The following is a 23355-nucleotide window of genomic DNA, read 5'->3' as shown; positions in this document are numbered from 1 at the left end:
AGCTTTAAATGTGTGAGACGTAAACGCGGTTCCCTTGTCAGTTATTATACGTGTAGGAACTCCAAACAGCGCGAATAACTGGTCGAGTGCCTTAATGACATAATTTGTCTTTGTACTGTGTACAGGTTCGAGGATACAAAACTTGGTAAACCCATCAATAATCGATAGTATTTGCGTATTTTTATTCTTTGAACGGATAAATGGGCCGACATGATCAAGGTGTAATGTGTGAAAAGGAACTGAGATTTTGTCAATAGGATGAAGAAAACCTGGTTTTCGCCCCGACATTGATTTATAGTAGAGACAATTTAGGCAAGCCTTGAAATACTTAGAAACAAATCGGCTCATACCCTTAAATCATTAATTTTCGCAAATCTTTTCGAGGGTCTTTTCCAAAGAAAAATGTCCGTAATCGTCATGGAACATCTTAACAACATTACATCGAGACATACGAGGTACAACTCAATTTTTTCCACCCTCGGTGTTACGGAAAACAGCACCCCCCTTTAGGTCATACTTCTCGAAATACTGCTTTACTTCTGACGTTCTATCGCCAGATTCCAAAATTTTTCGAATCACTTCAATATCGTGATCCTGCATTTGCGCAACCTTAATCCACTCTGCAGATGTTATATCAACAGACAAGCAATCAACGGCATTCCTGCTAAGATAATCAACATGAGCGACTTGTGTGCTCGGGCGATATACAATATCAAAATGATAGTCTTGAAAGTAAGCCCACCAACGAAAAACACGATGCTGAATATCTTTTTTATTTGCCGTCGCTCGAATAGCACTGCAGTCTGTTACAACTGTCAATTCAATTCCCAACACATAAACGTGAAATACTTTTAGAGCAACGAATACAGCCAAGGTTTCTAAATCATATGAGTGATATTTTTGTTCTTCAGGACTAGTTTTACGACTGTAGTATGCAACGACCCTTTTCTCTTTCTCAAGTCTCTGAATTAACATGGCTCCTAAACCGATAGAGCAAGCATCCGTATGAACCTCGGTCTTTAGTTTCGGGTCAAAAATGGTTAAAATTGGCCGATTAGACAAAATTTCTTTAATTTCACGTACAGCGTTAGATTGCTCCGCCCCCCATTGCCAAGGTATATTTTTACGCTATATATTCGTTAACGGCGCTACCTTTCGTGCAAAATTTTGAATAAATTTCCGTAAGAATCCAGCGAGTCCCAAAAATTGTCGCACCTGTTTGAAATTTGTGGGATCAGGAGTCTCCATAACTGCTCGAGTCTTACACCTTCCTGGTCGAACGCCTTCAATAGAAATCTCTTTACCTAAATAATCGATTTTTGTTCGGAAAAAATCGCATGTTTCCAAATTTAATGTCAAATCATATTTTTCAAAGGCTTGTAGGACTAATTCCAATTCTTTAAATCCTTCTTCAACATTTTTAACAGCTAAGGGCACGTCATCTATGTAAACGGTTGCCTTAGTACCCTTTAATACCTTAGCCATAGTTCTTTGAAAAATAGCAGGTGAATTAGCTAAGCCCATAGCCATTCTCAAAAACTCTCAATGACCGTCCTGGGTAATAAAGGCTGTTTTCTCTATCGAATCAGGATGCACCGGAATTTGGTAAAAACCAGATTTTAGGTCCAAGGAAATGAAATACCTCTGACCTCCTAATCTATCAATCTGATCATCAATTAGCGGGAGCGGATATTTAATAAGCTTTGTAATTTTATTTAGTTTCCGGAAATCAACGACCATACGTCCTTCTCCATCTTTTTTTGAAACTAAGAAGGCTGGACTTGCATACGGTGAAGTACTCTCGCGAATTATCCCGCTAGATTCAAATTTCATAATTAAATTATTAAGTTTATCACGCTCATTCCTGGACAAACGATAGGGTCTTTGATACACCGGTTCATCACTAAGTAATTCGATTTTCATTTCTCCGATTTTTGATTGCCCTAATTCTTCAAGTTTAAAGGCTATATTATGTCGAAAACGGTTCAATAGCTTTATTAATCGTGTCTTTGTTCTTTTTTCTAGATCCTCACAATGTACGTCTTTTTCGTCAATAGGTTTTAACGTGTCTACATTTTCTACAGCAAAAGCGCGATTTGCTTCGCTCAACAAATCATCGTCTGTCATGATAAATCTTGTACTTGAATCATTAGAGATAGCTTGAATTCCCGATTTTATTATATTTCTCCCTATTAAAACTTTTTTTTGACAACCTGAAACGGTCCTTTTTGTCTCTGCGGTGGCGACGATAATTCCGTGAGCGATGTGAACTTCGACTTCGCGAACGTCTCTCTTCTCTTCTTCTATGCGAAGATCTACTTCGACTTCGCTGACGTCTCCCCTCTCTTCTTCTATAAGAAGATCTACTTCGACTTCGCGAATGTCTTTCTCCTATGATTTTGTGTGAAGATTTGTGCGGTGCCATTATCACAGCACTTTGTCACAGTAACTTATCACTGCACATTCACACTCGAGTTTTCACACTCTTGTTCACTGTTTTTTTTTTTTTGTTTAAAGGGGATTTTTCCAACGGCACGCGCGAATAATCCCACTTCTGATCTGTAGGATAAATAAATCCAAATCTTTTCTAATTAAAAGATTATATTTTATGCAATTTTAAGAGTACAAATACTAGAAAAATAGTTTTCCGACAAAATATATTCAAATTGAATTTAAAGATCAAGCGACTGCTTAGGACGACAACTAGAGCAAAACTGAATCTGGTTCACCTCCCCTGAAGATATTAGGCCCCTGGGTGGCCCCATGATCGTCAATGTTTTGTCTACGAATCTATGGCGACTATGGGACTCTATCGCTGCAAGTCGCCAGCATTCTCCAAAATGTTTATTTTACGACTTCTACGATTCCTCGAAACCGCCTGCCTCAGCTCAAGTTAGCTTCAGTATGATTCCATAATAATTTTCACTTCAATACTTATTTCCATTTTTGGTTTCCTTCTATTGCCCTATCAAGTCTTATTATTTTTTTGCGTTTTGTGAAATAACATGGCCTGTGCATTCGCAAGTATTCTTGAGATGTCTTTATATATTTGACACTGAATACAAGTTTTGAATGCTAGTGATGTTTTCGTCTGATTTTCTGCAAGTTTTCCTCGTCAAAGTAGTGTTCTTCTAACAGGCCTTCATCTGCTGTTTTGATTAATTCCGTTTTATTTTTAATCTCTCATTGTTAGAAAACATTATCATTTATTTTCTTTCCTTTGAGGTTGTTATTTATGGTTTCCAAATCAGTACTTATTTCGTCCTGTAGAGATAATCTCATCTTGTTTTTTTACATTATTTTTCATTGTTAAAGGTATTGGTGCTTGATTTTTTCTTCTTGCTCTGATTGATGCTTCGGCATTATAAACCATACAAAATGTTTCGTTTACAGATTTTTTATGTTGAAGTCTTATTCTGATTCCACATTCTTTTCTTATGTTTTGTAGAAAAGCATCAACTCTATCTGGTTTTCTACTCCTTGTAAATATTTAACTAAACAGCAGATATTTTCAACCTAAGTTGTGTCAAATATTGTCTTGTATTTGAAGTATTCTATTAATGAAGCTCTTAAACCGTGCAGTTTTCTCCATTTGACAGGTTTCTCATTGCCGATTAAGATAAATGTAGATCTCTCTCTCTCTCTCTCTCTGAAAAAAATCCTAATCTATTATATATACTTGCCTTCATGCTTGCACCATTGTCTATTCTTACGGGAGCCGTCTGATCGTTCTTTTATTTTTTGAGCAATAATGAAATTTGTCTTTTGTCTGCACACGTTTTTGCTTTTGTATTCTCAATTTCTTAGATAAAGTCTCCACACTTATAATTATCAAAGCCTGAAAGTAGGTACATGGTTCTTTTTAAAATTGAATCCATCTTCGTCCCTACTTCTTGGATTCAAATATTTATTTTCATAATCTATGTTTTCATTATTTCTAGAACCTTCTTAGTTATCTGAGCTAGCAGTGATCGTTTCTAATTGCGAGGTTATGAAATTTCGAGCATCATTAACCATCCGCGTGGCACTTCGAAATGAAAGTAACGTAAATGTCGACCGCAACCGAGGGCGGCGCTGGCTGTACTTTTAGGCTGGGAATTATTCAAATGTATGGGGAAAGTGTTATATATGAGAAATTTTGTGATTGTTAAATTATAAAAACAGATTTTTTAAATTTATTTAAACTTTTAGGTTTTTTTACACTTAAAATTCATCAAATTCTTTTTTGTGATAAACAGGAATATTGGGGTATAAGTTCTTTGTTTTGGATGCAATTCTGATTACGCGAATTACTTTGAAAATGTGCAAGTTTATATTTTAATAATAGCAGGGAAATAATAACAATCTGGCAAAAAGTATTCTGGCGGCTAATTTTGAATTAAAGGCATACAGTTTGCGTAAAGAATTTGGGTTTTGAGGATATTTTTACGGAGAATCTGATACTTGGGAATGATGGATGTATTATTAGAATGTTACATATTTTCCTCTGGATTATTTTTCAACTTTTTCAATCAGTATTCATTAAATAATTTATTGCAGTTGTTATAACAAAATTTTAAAACAGTTTAATATCAATACTATTGTTTTTAAAGATTGCAATATTTCTTGTTTACTGAAATTAATTTACGAAAAATTTTTGCACAATAAATAAAATTTAAATGAAATAATTAGTGAAAATATGAAATTTAACGATTTTTAACCCAAATTATTGATAACATACATTTTAAATAATATTGAGGAAATAATTAATTAAACTCGTAATCATAAATTTATAATATATATTTTTAATTCGTTACAATTGTTTTCAAAGATTGCAATCTTTTCTGTTCATATTAAAAATATTTAACAAATAGGAGTTACAAATTATTAGCAAAATGAATTTTCAATAAGATTAATAAAATAATATATTAAAAATGATTTCAAAACATTTTAAAATAATTCAAATTCATTACAATTGTTTTTAAAGATCACAATATTTTTGTTCACTTTGTAAAAAATTCACCAAGACGTTTTCCACTATAAGAAAATTTTTTTATTTCATCGAGATATATAGAGGAAAAATGTTATTATTAGTGAGGTGAATTTTCAATAATATTAAATAATTATTTCGTAAAGTCATAATAAAAAAATTAGAGAAAATTTTCAATTTGTTAAAATTGTTTTCTAAGATTAACATCTTTCTCATTCACTTTGAATATAACTAACAATTAGATGTTGCACTATAAAAAAATGTAATTCAAGAGAGAGATAATGAGTAAAATATGCAATCGAACTGTTTTTTCAAACGCAAATAATTACTTTCAAAGGTATGTTCAATACAGTTTTTTTATTCTAGAACTTTGTAAATATTTATTTATTCTATAAATCCTATTCTTCATAGTATAAAGCGTTAAAAATATTTGACATATTTGTAACAATAGATACTTTTCATAGAATAATTAATTTGTATAAATGTTTTATAATGAAAGCAAGTAAATTATTTTCTAGCTCTAAAAACAAATATAATTGTCAATAGTTTAATTGAATTAATCCTTTTTTTTTCATGTTCAATAATCATTATAAATGTTAATAAAACAGAAATTTATTTGAAATTTGCAATTTTCACAGTTAATATTTACTTATGTCAATGTTAAAAATTGAATGTTCGTTTTGCAGAATAATTATTGGTATTCTCTGAAAATTGCATTTGTACTTAATCATCAAATTACTGGTGGTCCAAAAAATTTGATTTCTTTTATATGCCGGAAGGTTATGAAAATGTAAAAGCTTGACAAAAAGCCTTCTCAAGAGAAAATTTGGTTGTAAAAATCGAACACGGCATGCTCGAAAAATTTGTTTTCACATGATATTTTGTTTGAGCGAAAGACATTTTCACATGCTAGAATCACTGTTCTGGAAGTACTAATAAGTCTAAATAGAAAATATTTTTATTTGCAATAATTGTTTGTTGTTTAATTTCATAGTAATGATAATTTTGCTGTTTATATAGTGATTGGCTATTAATGTTTCCAAATTTTTGTATAAACTGTTTATAAGTTATGAAATAATATCTTAAAAAAAAAATAACTAAATAAAGAATAACATAAAAGTTTGAATAAGAACTATGTGCATATTTTAATGGAAAATATGGAACATTTTATATTCAACTAAAAAGATATTTTCATTTCTAAGTATTCTTTCTTACAATTATAAAAAATTATATATTTAAATTAAAAATATTAAAGATTTTATTTTAAACTAAAATGATTTCTTCATTAAACAAAAAATCTATATACAAATTTAAATAATAACTACGTATTATCATAAAAAATATTTATTTTCTTCGCCTAAAAAATGATATGTTTTAGTAAAAGAACCTAATTTATTTGTATTGAAATTTAAACTATTTTGATAGAATATTAAGCTTATTTGGCTAACAATTCGGCTATTTTAGTTGCAAATGAATACATTTTTGTAAGATTTCAACTATTTTATTTGTTTGGAAAGTAACATTTTCGTAAAAAAGTCATATTTTGCAATTGAAAATAAGACTATTTTGTAGAAAACTGGCATTGTTGGTTTGCAAATTCAACCATTCAGTGGTAATTTATTTTCTTTCTTAGTTCATACTGTGGCCTTCACTTTTTGAAATTTATCACTTTTTGTAGACAAATATAATTTTTGTTGGTGAAAAATTCAACAATTTTCATAAAAAACTAGCTTGGTTTGGCTGAAAATTTAACTTTTTTTGGTAAAATTTCATCTTTTTGAGTTGAATTCAACTATTTTGGCAGAAAGTTCAACTAGTTGATGGAAAAATAATAAACAGTTTTATTTAAAATTCAACTGTTTTTTTTTCTAAAATGATGATATTGGTTGAAAAATTCATTTATTTTGGCAAACAACATTTCTAAAGAGTGTTCAGCTTGTTTTTGAAATTTTAATTTATAGGGGAAAATGTAACTAATTATTTATAACTTTGCCGGCGTTGTTGAAAATTCACTTATAGGGTTAAAGATTAATTACTTTCGTCGAAAGTTCATCTTTCGTTGAAAATCCTCGTACTTACTCTCGTTCGTGTATTTTCTTAAAAATTAGGGTATTTTCGCAGAAAGTTCCAATTAGGTTAAAAATTAATTTTTTTGTCGGAAATGTAACTCTCACAGTAAATTCGCCTTTTTGGTTTGGAAATGATAGAAAATTCAACTATTACTTTGAAAATGTACTTTTTTCTTTAAAATTTAACTGTTTCATTGGAAATTATTATTCTTAGTTCGAAAATGATAGAACAGTCAACTATTTAATTAAAAATTTACTTTTTTGTTGAAAATTAATATTTTCGGTATGAAACTTTAAACATTTGGTTAACAATTTTTATATATTTTGTAAAAGTTAAAATATTTTGATAGAAATTAACACGCATTGTTTGTATTTGATATGTTACAAGTTCATAACTATTTTTTAACTAGTTTCTCAATTTTGTAAGCAAATAGTATTTTCTCAAACCATTTCTTTTCTTGCAATTCATATTAATAAATAAAAAATATAATTAACTTTATTTCTCTAATATTTACTCATATAATAAATAAAAAATGTAAAAACTGCCTTTTCACAATTCACAGATCAATAAGAAATAACAAAAAAAATCAAACAATCACAAATAAGTTTTAAAAATACTTGCAAGCTTGTCAATTATCAAATAAAAAATAATTAACGTGGAAAAACACTCAACACAACTAATTTGCTATAAATCGGGATGTTTTCTGATTTGGGAATACTTCAGTTTCAGGAATTTTATTTTAAGACATTTCACCATTGTGCAAAACAACTAACAATGAATAAAAAAATGTTAGTACGAACACGGACGATGAAATATTTTCTTGATAATGAAAAATCTGATACTATTTTGAATCTTATAATTTCAATAGTTCTTTTATAAATTTGTATATTTTCTTTAAAATTCTTTTTTATGGTATAAAATCATAATTCTTGTTAAAAATTTACCTTTTCGCTTGAAAATTCGTTTTATATTGAAAAGACGTATTTTTTCTGACTTGAACTGTCTTTATTGAAAATAATAACTGGTCTTTTTATTTGACATCTAAACCTCTTTTAAGTTAAATATCAGCTATGGCAATAATCTGTCGATTATTCATATTTATGATTTAAAAATCAAACTCTTGCGTTGAAACATGGAAACTTTGGTTAAATGATCATTTTTGCTTTTTGTTAAATATTTATTTGTTTTATTGAAAATTTCCCTTTTTATGTAATAATTTCAGATTAAATTCTAACTATTTGCTTGAAAGTTGAACCAATTGATTATCTTCTCCGATTTATAGTAAAAATATCTTCTGTTTGAAATATTAAATATTACATCTTTTGACAATTATTCATCTTTTTTAGTTGAAAATTCAACGGCTTACTTGAAACACAAACAATTTTGTTAACAAATTTTTTTATTTGTCATTGAGGGTTAAAGTGGTGTGATGCCTTTTTGTCTGTTGAGTAATAAGTTGAAAATTTACATATTTTAGTTTAAAGTTCATGGATTTTGTTAAAAGTCCTTCTTTTTGTTAGAAATTTATCATTTAAGATAAAAATTTAACTGTTTTGTTTATGATTCATCATCTTAGCTTAATAAAAGACTTCTTGGGTTAAAAAACTATTATGTAGAAAATAAGTTGCTTGTTGATAGTTAATTTTTTCATTGATATTGTCACTAGTTTATTTTGTCTTTACAGATCTTTTTTTTTGTTGCAATTAAGAAAAATTTGTTGGAAAATAGTCTTTTTATGGGGAAAACTTGATGTTCTTGGTTCGTTAGTCATTTTATTTCTAAGATTCATAATTTTATTTAAAAATTTATGTCCTTGGAAGAAAGTTGATTTTTTTAAATACTTTCACTAAACAGACAATGCATCATCTATATTCGTTTGGATATTTTCTTAATTCATTTCTAATTTCTTAAATTTTCAATTTAATTTAATTAAAATTATTTAATTTATTTAAAATTAATTTATAATTAATTTAATTTCTTAATTTTCTTAATTCATTTCTAATTCTGCTCAAAACTCATTTCATAACCGAAATAAAGTCTTTTATTGATAAATTCAACTGTTTTTTTAAATATATAAGCCGCTTTTCGTTAAAATAACAACTACTATATTTTTTATCCATAATTTATTTTTAATAAACATTTCATTATTTGGTTAAAAGTTAAACTATTTTGTTCAAAATTAATTTGTTTGATTGAAGATTTATCATTTAAATCGAATATTCATTATTTTGGTGGAACAATGAAAGATTTTGTCGAACATTATTTTGTTATTTCGCTGAAAATAATTGTTGCTAACTTGATATTTAACTTTTTTGTTTTGAAAATTAGTGATTTTAACTGAAATTTTAAGTATTTAATTTTTGATTGACAACTGACCTTCTTAGTTGAAAATTAATCTTCTTGTTTGAAAATGAATCTTATTTTAAAAAAAAATGTCTCTTTGGATAAAAATTCAAGTATTCCAGTTAGATATTCGTAATTTTTGTAGAAAATTTAAAAATGGATTTTTGATTATTTTAAATACACATATTTTTATTTTATTTTTAAGCTCGTCGATACGATCTGGAACCCACTCGAACAAGATGGTTTATCATTTATTTTGGCAGAGCCTTTAAGGTGACGGTCTATTCAGGCACAGGACGCCCGAGAGGAATAAGTCTCGTACCTCAAAATTTCCATAAAAAAATAGAAAATAAATATGATATTCAAAGAATAAAAGTTTTTCTTGGTAATGTACACTTCATCGTATTCTATGGGCCTAAAGGAATTTTGGGAGCTGAACTTGACCCGGAATATCAACACCATTGATTGTAGGCAAATTAATCTATACACACGATTAGCAACATAATATTAAAATACGAAATATAAGCAATGTTTAATATTTCACTGATGTCACTCCTGAATAAAAACATACTTTATTTTTTTTAAATCTTATAAATGGACTGCTGTGTTGTGGAACAGCGTAAGCAAATGTTGACTGTTGTGTTCAATTTTCCTTTCCCACTAACAGATTTATTTAGAAAACAAGGTATTAAAAATGTACTAATATATTAATAAAATAGGAGCTTTTTTAGAACCTTTATATTTATATACACATTTTTTTAATTGTTACCATCATAATTTTTCAATTTATTATAATAATGAATTGTAAAGGTTTATAGAGGTTTAGAGGTCTTACCATTTAACCAATTTTAAAGTTTGCTTTTGCAAACCTGAGTAAATTAAGTTCATAAAAGTTCTGTGAAATTACATTAAAGAAAAATTTACGACTTTGTAATTGATGTTAAAAAATAACAAATCGTACTTTCTTATATTTGTGCTAGCTATTTCACTCTGTTGATTCACATTTTCTCGAAAAAAAATCAAATAAGTACTTTACTCTGCGATGAAAAAAAGTTTTCTTTATAAATTTATTTCTTAAATGAAATCAATTTATTTGTACCAATTAAATAACTGGACGACACTGACACTTTCTGCATTTTCAGGGTTTAAATGCACTATATAGACTGATTTTGTTGTAGACAATTACGAGCAGTTATTATTTGAAATGTTGTCACAGGCTTAAGATGGTTACGGCCCAAGGTTTCGAAGGCATTTTTTGGTTTCGAGTTTGATTTCATTTGATTATTTTGCACTGAGCTGTCCCGGTATATGTCATCGGCCACGGACGTATTTTTATAAACCAATAAAGTGATCTGATGAGATCAGTGTGCCCCGACATATTGGATGAAGCTTGGTTTTTACCCCATCATTGATGGACTGTGTTGCTGTCAGGTACACAGTGGGGGGACTTACAGCTGGAGGTAGGTTCCGAACCACCAGAACCTCAGTAAAGGTACATAGAAAAATTTCCAGAGGTATCGGTTCAGGGATCAAAACCCGGACCTCTGAGGTGAAGTCCGGGCGCCTAGCTAACTAATCCACCGAGGCTCTCCGGTTATTATTATTATCAATCTGAGTTGAGATTGTAACAGCCGCTGGCGCATGGGTCATCCTTTTGCTAGAATTTTAGACTCATTGATGCAGCAACTGCTTATGAGTATCAGACGTTTCTTCGCAATCGCAGGGCAGTTACAAAAGACATGAGTAGTCGTTTGATCGTCTTTTTCGCACGAATGACAGAGAGGACTTTCTTCAAGTCCTTTCTTATATCTGTGATAACGAAGGTATCCGTGTCTTATAAAGATTTCTGTTAGGACTTTGACTTCATTTCTCCCAAGCTTGAGTAACTCTTCCGTTCGGTGAGAATTTCATCTTTGAGCCCAACACTCTATTGTACTGTCTGAAGCCAGATACCAATGTTATTTTCCGCCGTGATTCAACTACTGGAAATGCCTACAATTGACTCAAGTCCAGTACAATTTTCTTTTGCTGCTAGTTTTGCTAGCCTGTCTGATATACCATTACCCTTGATGCCGCTGTATCCAGGGATCCAAAGAAGAGTGACCCTATTGTCTGTTGCTAGCTTATTCAGTGCCTCATAGCACTCCCAAACTAGTAGCGACGTAGTCGTTGTTCCATTCAGGGTCATTATAGCAGCCCTACTGTATGAGCAGATAAGAATGTTCCTTTTATTGCCATACTCCTTTGCCTTGTAGGCGAACTGGATCATTGATATTGCGATTGTTAAGCCCATTTCATTTCTTTTACAGTATGAACCGTCTCCTGCGTTTTACTTGTTCCTAAAGTCATTTGTGAACCAGTTTTATTCATCACTGGTAGGTGTCCCTTACCGTTACGCCATTCCTCTTTCGTGGATAGGCTAACTCTATACTTGGAACAAGTAGCGACGAGTGGACATTTTGTCCCTGAGCATGCTCAGTTTCAGCCTCCTCGCGATGTCGATTCGCATCCGCACTATTATCGAGATACTACCATCGTTTTCATATTTAATCTCCAGACGACTTAAAAGCATCAGTGATGCCTCTCAGGATCAGTCCCCTAATCGTTTCCACTCAAGACATTACAGCAGACAGTTTATCTCTGTCCCACCAGACCACCTTCGAATAGGTTAGCCTCGGTGGCAGGATGGCTGTGTAGAACCACATAAGTGTCTCCGGTTTCAAGCCCCAGATTTTGCCTATGGCTCTGCTACAGAGCCAAAGAGTCGCTACTATCTTCTTGCACTTATTTTCCAAGAGCTCCTTCCATGACAGCTTTTTATACAAAATGACTCTTAGATATTTGGCTCTCCTTTGATATCCAGTTGTTGTCCTGCCTATTTTAGTGTACTCGTAGTTACCCACTTATACCTTCTAGTAAATACAACTGCCTCCGTCTTACTTTAATTGACAGATAGTTCAGTCTTCTTATACCAGGAATCTACTATCATTAGTGCTAGTTGAATTACTCCGAAGAGCGTATACAGATGTTGGCCCGCACGATAACCAGTATGTCGTCCGTATGGCCTACAACGTCGTGACGTTGACTCGTAAACAGATGACGTTGTGTATCCACATAAAGTGGTATCAGCCTTAGTCGTAGTTAGTTTCCTGTTAGCTAACATGTGGCATGTCCATTCCACGACTGCAATAGACACACCAAGTGTGTTCATGACCGCCCTAATCACCTCTTCAGAGGTGTAGTTGAAGGCTCCTTCAATGCCCATAAAGATTCCATTCGCGAGCCACTTCTGCTCCAGTTGTCATTCGATTATGTTTACTGGTTGGGTTAGGTCTATCTCAGTCGAGTGAACTGAAAATATAGGGTCGAACTAACCTTGGATTCAGATCTAGAGACCCGAAAACATCTAAGAGTAGAGTTTTTCTGCAATTCCGTGGTTTTTCTAATTTGGACCTTGGGATGCCCTTCATCCCGATCTGATGAGGAAATTATCCCAGATTTGGATTGAGCGACTCCAAAAACGTCTTAAAGTAGTGGTTTACGCCGATTCAATAGTTTTTTTTCTTATTTTGACCTATACTTGACCTTGATGCAGACCTGATGGGGTATGACAGTAGAGTTTTTCTTGGATCCATTGGTTTTCTGCTAGCACCTCCTCAACGGATTTTAAATATTTCCCTTGCACCATAATTTTGGGCTTTTTTGGGGGATCTTTGGGCACCGTTGCCGATTTTTAGGCTCCTATAGTTTTCTTAAAAAACCGACTTTTGGGTGTAGATGCTGGCCGCCAGCACCTCCACTACGTAAAATTGAAAAAACGAAAAAAATCAAAGGCGTCACAATTTTTGGTTTTCTGTGCTCTTGAAAACTGAAAAATTTTATCACAAAAAAAGTCCTATATTTTGAATACAGCCCGATTTTCGGGCTGTTAATTTTCTCAAGAAATCCGAATTTTTTGCGGAGGTGCTGGCCGCCAGAACCTCCACTACATAAAATTGAAACAATTGAAAGTGCTAGAATTTTCAGATTTTCTTGGGCTCTTCAAAATGCGAAAATTAATTTTTTAAACAACCCCATTTTCCGAAAAACTATCGTTAAAATAGAATGTCCACTTTAACTAAAAGTAATCTTATCAGAATTTTCGGGTTTTTTTGGGTTCTTTTTGTGCACCAATATCGATTTTTTAAGCACCCAGCCTAAATGTAAACATTTCCGAAGATTGTTCTATTTTTGGGCTCCCAAAAACCCTTTTAAATTATTTCCAAAGATCACCCCTGATCCTTAAAAAACCCCAAAAATAATATATATGAAATAAAAACGAGAAAAAATATATCGTAGTTCTAAGCTAGTTCTGAGTTAATTAAAAAAAACAAATTACATTGTGCGAAAACCACTCATAACGCTAGCAGCTAGCCCTAACGAAAAATATAGATATTAAACAAAACTAAAGAAAATATCAATCAAAAGTCAATGGTTCTTCCGGGTTCACCAAAAACTTCCGAAAAATCTCCGAATGAAGAAAAAATCATAGTATTCAACCTCGAAAACTCTAAACTACACCCACTAACCAACATTAATATTCAAAAAAATCAAATAAAAAACTAGCCTTGATACATTTTAGCAAACCCTGCTTAGCTGCCTTCAACTAAAAAATTCATAGAGATTTCAATTTAAAATTGGGTTAGATTAAAAATTAAAAATTAAAGGTTAGATTCAATCAAAAAACCGCACGATTTTCCCGAAAATCCTTTTAATACCCTCATCGCCAAATTAATATCAAACAGCACTTGAGAACTACCCTTATCACACTTAAATAACCAAGTCTCACACTCCATCAATTTAAACCTACAAAACAAACTCAAATTAAAAACAACTTTCAAATACTGTAGTTAATAAATCTCTTTTCACACGTAATATTTCACAAACCTTAGTAATTACCACTATTCCATTTAAAGAATTCAGTCTCATCTGTCTTTAACTAAAAACGCGAAGAAAAATTAGAATTAAAAAGAATAACCCCAGACAAGATTTCAACACTTTAGTGGATATATCTGTTCCCCCATTAATATTCCGCAGCCCGTAGGAGCTATCCCTGTAAAATTTAACGAATATCGAGTGTCAGTTGTTTCCAACTAAGACCGCCAAAAATATAAAATTTAATAGAATCACCTAGAATAATTTTTCAAAACTCTGTGGGGAAGCGGGTATGGGTTAGGGTTTTTCAAAGGTCAATATTATGAATCATTTTATTTGTAGATTTTGCGGCAGTGTTTTGTGAACCCCGCAAAACTATTGACTTTTGATTTATATTTTTTTTTTTAGTTTTGTTTGATAATTATATTTTTCAGCTAGGGGTAGCTGTTAGAGTTGTGGGTTGTTTTTGGACTACAGATTTTGTCCTTTGTACCTAAATAAAAACAAGCTCAGACCTACGGTATATTTTTTATTTTACTTATTTCATATATTTTTCTTTGGGATTTTTTAAGGGTTACGGTAGATTTTTGGACTTTTTTGACATAAATAAAGCAGCTTAAAAATCAGTGTTAGTGCCCAAAAAGAGCCCACAAAAGCCCAAAATTCTGATTTGTTTACTTTTAGTTTAAATTCATATTTTATTTTAAGGGTAGTTTTTCGGAGATAGGTGTTGTTTTTAAAAAAATAATTCTTGGATTTTCGAAGAACCAAAAAAGAGTCCAAAATTCTGGCGATGTTTATTTTTTTAAATTTCATTTAGTGCAGTTCCTGGCGGCCAGCACCTCCGCCAAGAATTCCAGTTTTTTTAAAAAGTAAAAGAGCCCGAAAATCGAGATTGTTTGCTAAAGAAGAGCAAAAAAACCCAAAATTTCAATATGCTTACACTTAGTTTGAATGCATATTTAATTTCAACAGTAGTTTTTAAAAGATAGGGGTTGTTTTTCAAAATAAATTTTGGAAGTTTTTGAGAGCCCAAGAAAAACCCAAAATTCTGTTGCGATTAATTTTTGTAACCCTTTCAATTTTCCATAGTGGAGGTGCTGGCATCAAACACCTCCGCCCAAAAGTCGGGTTTTTAAGAAAACTAAAAGAGCCTAAAAATCGACATCGGTTTCAGGTTGTAGAATGTTTTTTTTGTGTGTTGTTTATTCAATTTCAAACACTTCTAATTAGGTTTCTAACAAAAAGACTTTCAAATGAATTTTTTTAAAGCTCATTTCAAATTTTCCTATCAATTAATATTTTTAAATTTTTTCAAAATTTTAAAACTTTTCTGCGTGCCATGCTTCTTCTTCAACTTACCCTGTCCTAATTTACCCTCAATTCCTCTTCTGCTGCCTCCCATCATTTCTTCTACTTTTTGTAAGCTTGCTGTCTTTCATTTCGCCTCACAATTCCTTACACACCCCACTTTCAACCCCTTATTTTTCTTCAATTGCAGAATTTTTTTTTTTTACAGAATTAAATGCTAAGTGAATGTGGTATATGATTCTTGGTAGAGGCGGAACCTAATAAAAGGATTTTAAGAGCTCCCTTTTTCAGAACATTATACCATTTTTCACTTCAATCAACCAATAATTACACCTACCTATAATAAAAATTTAACTAAAAATGCGTTAATTAAAAATGAATTTTTTAAACCATAAAAAATAATTTAGAATAAAATGCTTAAATTTCAGGGAAAAAATGTTGAACCAATAAGTAATTTCCTAATTATAACTAAGAATAAAGAATAATAACTAATATTCTACAAAAACTTGGATTTTCGACCATAAAGATTAATTTTGTTATTTTTTCAGTTAAAATTCTGATTTTTGGCAAAAAAAATGTTTAGGAAATAAAAGAAATAAGGTAAATGTAAATAAGGTAAATTAATGTAATAGACATTATTCTTCTACCAAAAAAGATGAATTTTAGAATTGACAATATGAATTTTAATCAAAGAATGGAATAGTTATATTTTCAGTTAAACAAATTATTTTCTTAAAAAAATTATTTTGCAAAAAAATATTTAACTGATTAAAAAGCAAAACATGAATTTTCAACTATAATGGAATGAAAAAAAAAAAAATAACCTTTTTACCAATAAGTGGAATTTATGATTAAAAGATGGATTTTTAACCATGAAGATTAATTTTTTACCAAAAGAGATAAGACTTCAAAAATAGATCAATTTTCGAATTAAACGTGTGATTTTTAAACAAAAACTGTAATGATTATGTTTTCAGTAAAAAGTAATTTTCATCCCCTCCCTAAAAAAATGAATTTTTAACAAAATAGATCAGTTTTTATAAAAAAAATTTTCGATCAAAAGTTGGATTCTCAACCATAAAGAATAAAATTCTACACAAAAAATATGAGTTTTCAAAAAGAAGATGAATTTTTGAAATAAAATTATGAGCTTTAAACGAAAAACGGATTGTTGCATTTTCACTCAAAACATTTATTTTCAACCAAAAAAAGTACGAATTAAAAAAATTAATTTACTTTTTAACAAAACAGAAAAATGCATTTTTAAACTATAATGAATAAATTACGCGAATCACATGAATTTTTAACTGCAAAATATGAATTTTCAAAGAAAAATTAAATAGTCATCATTTTAATTAAAAATGTATTGGACCAAAGAAGCTTACTTATTTAAATAAATTAGTCAAACTTTAGATAAAAAAAAATAGTTTAAAAAAATCATACGAATTTTGACAAAATATATAATTTTTTGATTAAAAAAGATCAAGTTTGGACCCAACGAACCGAATTTCTAACAAAGCATAATAATTTTTAACCAAAAAGTTGAGTTTTAAACTAAACATAGAGTAGTTGAACTTTCATTTGAAAAAATTAATTCTCAAGAAAGAAAAAGAATTTTTAACAAAACAACTTATTATTCAATTGATTAAATGAATTGCTCCCTAGCCTGAAAATACAATATTCTCGACAAAGTAGTTTGTTTCTGCAAAAAAAAAAATTTAACAAAATACCTAAGTTTTTAACAAAATGAATCTATTTCGGTTAATGAGCTATCATTTTAGTATAAAATAACACACTTTGGTTAAAATTTAAACAAATACAAGAAATATTTATAATAAACTCGCGGAACTGTTAAGAAATTGCTATGCATAAGTATAATTGAAAAAAAAACCTGTAATTCTTAGAGTATTTCTTTCCAGGATTTTAGTACCCTGTTATAAAATTATTTAGTTTTTAATTTTAAGATAGAATTTTTTTTTTAATTCACAAACCTTTATTTTCTTTTCAAGCTCTTCCAAATGATCTAGAACCCAGCACATCAAGATGGTACATCGTTCACAGGGGAAGCGCTTATAAAGTAATGATGAATCCTGCTACAGGACGCCCGGCAAATATTAGCCTCGTACCTCAAAATGTACATGGAAAACCGTGAAGTAAATTTTTTTCGAATAATTACTTATTATTTTTTTATATAATAGTGTAGTCACATAAAATGAATATACATAACACAATTAGAAATGCCTTTATTTCTTTATTTAGTATTTAAATAATTAATGGTGAGAAATTTAATATTCTATATCAGAAATTACTGAAAATATAATGAAATTTAAATAAATAAAATTTTATGAAGGCCTACTTATCAATTTTTTTGAAATATTATATTAAATGTAAATAATTTAGTGCTTTACTGACATATACAAAATATAGAAATTTTAATTTTCATAAATATTCTGCGTATCGGAGATACGATTAATCGTAGACGATTAATCGCAATGGATAATAACAATACCATGCTTGTTTATTATGCGAGTTAAACGAATACATTACCTTTTTTATTACCACGTCCCGTAGACATTTTATGTATTTTCGCTGTCTCTAACAACTTATTACCTTCTTTTCCCTAAATATAGACAAACAAGTCTGAAACTATCGATTTCCAAAATTACTTTCCCGTGGTCTCTTTTCATGATAATATCTCGAAGATATCAAAATAATTGATTTATTAATTATTTCAGAGCTTTATTAATAACTATAACCCTTGAGAAATGTGAATAACAATGTTTTGAAATATTAAAAAACCAAAATAAATTTTTACAAAATTTTCTTATTCTAAAAACAAAATAATTTGGTACTAAATAATTTAATTTATAACGAAAAACAAACATTTTCAACCCAGAAGATTAATTTGTTGAAGAAAAAGGCGAATTAAAAAAAAAATGAATTTTTAAAGTCTATTGGATCTTCAACTATAAAAGATAAATTTTTACTCAAATAGTTGCATTTTCTTTTGAGAAAAATAAATGTTACCAAAAAATTAAATACTTTAATTTTCAATAAAAAAAATTAATTTTTGTTACAAAAAGCCCAATTAAAAATTGTCAACCGAAGATATCAATTTTCAACTAAAGTCATGCACCAAACAATACTTTGTTAACAGATTACTTCAACTTTTAACCAAATAGTGGAATTTTCGTCCAAAATGATTAATTTTATACCTTAAAAGAAGAATTTTTAACAAAATATAACGCAATAGTGTGTTAAACACGTACATATTTCTTGACGCAGACAGCAAATTTGTACGATGTAAATATGTAAATATATAAATATGTAAGTTGATATACAATTTATTTTAACAATTTTTTTTTATTCTGAAGTTACTATATAAAGAGATTTTCAGAAAAAATGGGGACAAAACTTAATTTTTAAAATAAATATCACAAATATTGTTTAAACAATATAAATAATTGTTTACCCTCTCCAAAAGGCTTCTGATTTTAAATAATATAATTTTTTTTTTAAATTATCAAAATCGGAGCTGTTGTTGAGGACTTCCAAATTTTGCCTGTTTTATATATTCATTGATTATACTATAAGTGACTATTCTTTACTCCTGGATAGAAAGGAACGTGTGATGAGAGATGTTATGTTGCAAATATCATTATTGAAGTAGTATTGAAGTTATATCATTGAAAGAAATCATATAGCCCCTTAAGACAATCCAAATATTTTTGGTAAGAAGTTCGTTTTCTTTAATTCATAGTTCTACTGTTATATTTTTCTTACGGAATACATTGCGGTTGATGTAACAATTCTACTATTTGGTTGAAAATTTAAAAATATAATTAGAAAATTTAAACATTTGATTAAAAGTTTATGTACATATTGTGTTGGATTTTTTGTGTGTAGAATTTTTGTGTGTGCATGAACGTTTGTTGTGGTGTAATTGAAGAACAACTTTTCCATCCAGATTTTATTGACAGTACTTTAAACGTAGATAAATACGGTAAGTTTTTCGATAATGAACTTTCAAACTTTCTTAAAAATCTAAGCTTGGAATTGCGACAGAACATGTACTTCTGTAATTTATTGTGTTAAAAATTATGCCTTCGAAAGGGATAATTTAGCCAGATAATAACTTAACATTATATTGAAGATTAACCCGTGCAGAAATCGCCCGATTTCAACCGTAATACCGATCTGGCCCCGATCGGATTTTCCAAATTGGTCCTGATCGGAATAACTCTGGGGCCCATACCTGGGCCCAACCAGTCCAGACCGATTTCCTACTGAAAAGGCATCTCTATTAGCTCGCAGAACTAGTGTTGCTTGATTTTTTTCTGATAGTGTAGTAAAATTTGTATGCATACTACTCGTTTATAATATTCTATCAATGATTGAAAATGCATAATGCGAGTAAGCCACGTGTTCGCAGGCACCAAACACCAGCCAGTGTACCTCGAAACCTGCATGAGGAAGATGAGAGTAAGTAATGACACTCTGCGGGCTCATTTAAACCTAACCTCAAATACATTAATAATTAATTAAATTGTTTCAGGTAAAATTAGTATATTTACCATTAGATGAGTCAAATATTATTATATGATGAAATTTATCAAGTTCTTTTGTTTTCAAATATTATTGAAGAACTCAAGGTTTTTCGATTTAATGTAGAGTTAGAATTATCAAATCTATTGACAAGAAATGGATTGCAGTATGCACAAAATTGGAATATTCTGAGATTATGAGAATAAAATATGTGATACAATCGATTCTGTTATTGAAACTCTGATTCTGTATTAATAATAAATACATTAAAGACATACATTGAGGACAAATTTTCATAACATGCATTTCAGAATCAAGTAGCACAATCAAAATTAAAAATGTCAATTGTGTAGGGATTCTAACAAGAGCTAGTTGCTCAACTGCGCATGCGTCGCATTCGGCATCTAATTCGTTTCGCAAGAAGTTTAGAATGCTAAACAAAGTTATTTTTCTTTTTTATTATAAACAATGACATTTCAACTTATAAAAATGTCCATTAGGTCGAAATTAATAATTAATAATAAAAATTCATTAAATGCATATTCTGTAAATAATATTTAAAATGACCAGAAATGTTTAATTCAAAACTTTTCATTGTTGTTTAAAAGTTGTTTGGTCTATATTGCTTTTAACAGACTTGAAATAATAAAACGAGATAATAAATGATAGCTCAATTTTTCGGCGAAAATATTATCTACAACCAGCTTCTCCAATTTCTCAAGAAGTAATGCGATTGACAAAAAAATTTAACTTTTTTACAGTAAAATGTTAATAAATCGTAAATAAGAGGTTATTTCCCGTTGACTTTATTGAAACGTCTTCTTTTCGTGCATGTCGTACTTTAATTTTAAATTAAAATAACTTAATTGGGAATTAAAAATATCAAGGTGGCCTTCGAAAGAAGACCACATTTCGATAGTTTCGACTGATCGTGTACCGATCGGGCACCGATGAGGCACCGACTGGGTTTCCCGATCGGGTGTCCCGACCTGGCCCCGATCTGGTGTGTGTTTCATCCGCTATCTGGCCCCGATCGCGGCTGGTCTGGTCCCAATCGGGGCCAGATCAAAATTTCTACACAGGAATCAGCTAGATCACATAAAATTGTATCTTCAGCCTTAAGATATTGTAAGAATGTATAAAGCAAGAATCTTATATAATATTCGCGTTGATCAAAATGCATTCTGTAAGCCCAATTTTCATGTTAAATATTTGTAATCTTTAAGGAAAGTTTCTATTCGAACTTTAAACAGTATAGTTAAAAACTTCCCTTTATTGACCTTATTTCTTAAAGAATTATGATGAATATTGACATGCCAGATAATATAAGTTGATTTATGTATATAAATTCCCGGATAATAAATTTCTCGAAATGCAAATCTTGGAATAGTGAATTTCCTGAATAGTTTATAACATTGCCGAATTTGAAAAATCCCGACTAATAAAATCCCAGAATTCAAAAATTTCCTAATAATAAAATCTCCGGATTAGAAAATTTCCTAATTGGTATATATCTAAATGAAAAAATTTCCAAGAGTTCATAATATTAATGAATTAAAAAATTTCAAAATAAAAAAAATTCTTCAAGTTATTGTTTTGATTTAAAATGATAATAAATGATTTAATTTTTATCCAGAAAACCATTTTTCTTTGATTATTCTAATTTTAAATTTGAAGAATAATTTTAGAAAATTTTAACATTGAAAATAATTTTTTTTTGTTAACATTTTTGATTATTTTAATTTAAATAAGGCTGTCTCTATAGTTACTGAAAAATTGGGGGCCTTGGATAAGGGGATGATTTACTTCTCCCGAAAATTCGTAAAGAGACACTTCGTTTAAATAAAGAAATAATATTAACGAAAAACTTTTTGAATCGTTTAAATTATGTTAAAAAATAAAGATAACATGAAACAATGATAAAAAAAAAAATTTAATTAATTTTGCAACATCTTAATTAACAATCCCAGGCATTGGTATATAAATAAATGTAATATACATTTGATATGATATGTTAGTGTTGCATAGTGTAGAAAAATTTGTATTTCGGACAGAATCTTGTGTTAAGCACGAGATACGTGATGAGAATCTGTTTGTTCAAGACAAATGAGCTTTTATAGAATGCTGAAAATCTAAGTTTTGTCTACTAATCTATTTTTACTAATCACATTTATTGAAAAATGAAATATGTAATGAAAATTTCCTTCTATGCCCAGTAGTGCTACCTCTTTGTGCTTTTGGGCAAATATGAATCAACAAAGAAAAACTGCTCGCTTCGCGGGCACATTCTCCTGGCACGGGGGTCGATTTGCTAGCAGGTTTAAGCGTGCCTAGGACGCGCGACCGTCGGGTATCTCGCATTGCGCTCAATAATATATTTATCTCGCTCTACGCGCTCGGTCTTTGTATTTCTTCCATATTTATGCACAGACTTTATAAAATTAAAGGTTAAAGCATCGAAAACTGTAATTTGGTGATTGCAAAATTCCTTCAGTTAAAGCTTCTTTAATTGAGTTCTTTAATTGCGGTTTTATCTTGTTTTGTTAAGCTTGAGGATAGAACTTGAGTTTGGCGTAAAATTTTGGCCGTTCTACGTAGTATATCATTCGCTTTCACAGGTGGAAGGGTTGTAAAAAAGTTACTTTATTCACTGAAATAAAACCAACACCTACCTTCGGTACTGCATCACCCGGACCTTAATATCCAAAAACAAATTCTCTGTAAGTATGTTGGGCGCCAGGCTTTCCGTAGGCACTCAAAAGCTTGTGTGCTGATTGGCTGGAGGTGGCGCGACGGCAGGCAATGTATCGTAGCGAACTTCAGTGCCGACTACTATGGGTGCTAGCTATCCCCGTATTCCTTTTTATTCTTCACATATCACGATTTTGACCAACTAAACGTACTTTAATCAATCAATTGTCATTCTTGATGCCATAAATAGTTATATGTTTGACATTTACAAAATGGGACGCTATTCACTTGAAGAAAATTGGGAAATATTAAAAACTTATTTCCAAAGTGGTGAGTCTTCTATTCAAACAATGCGAAATTTGAAAAAAATATTTGATAAAAAAAATGTGCCGAAAACTCAATTTGTGGAGCAATTCGTTAAGCGTGTTCGTAAAACTGGAATGTTGGTGGATAAACCAACTCGAGAACGTACTCGTCCAGTGCGCTCAACCGAAAATATTGCTGCTGTGGCT

At 30.3% G+C, this 23355-nt stretch overlaps 1 protein-coding gene across 1 annotated transcript in view; it reads right to left on the bottom strand.

Annotated features, from left to right (window-relative positions):
- Positions 1-1530, bottom strand: part of LOC117178543 — a 1780-nt gene extending 250 nt beyond the window's left edge. The window contains exons 1-2 of the mRNA XM_033369971.1: positions 1216-1530; positions 538-1017 (exon numbers count right to left, since the gene is read on the bottom strand). Coding sequence (XP_033225862.1) covers positions 538-1017; positions 1216-1530 — 795 coding nt within the window. The remainder of the gene's footprint in view (positions 1-537; positions 1018-1215) is intronic.
- Between the last annotated feature and the right edge of the window lie 21825 nt (positions 1531-23355).

The sequence above is a fragment of the Belonocnema kinseyi genome, chromosome 8 (genome assembly GCF_010883055.1).
Source record: "Belonocnema kinseyi isolate 2016_QV_RU_SX_M_011 chromosome 8, B_treatae_v1, whole genome shotgun sequence".
In the NCBI taxonomy this organism is placed as follows: Eukaryota; Metazoa; Arthropoda; class Insecta; order Hymenoptera; family Cynipidae; genus Belonocnema; species Belonocnema kinseyi.
This window is presented reverse-complemented; position numbering and strand designations above follow the sequence as displayed.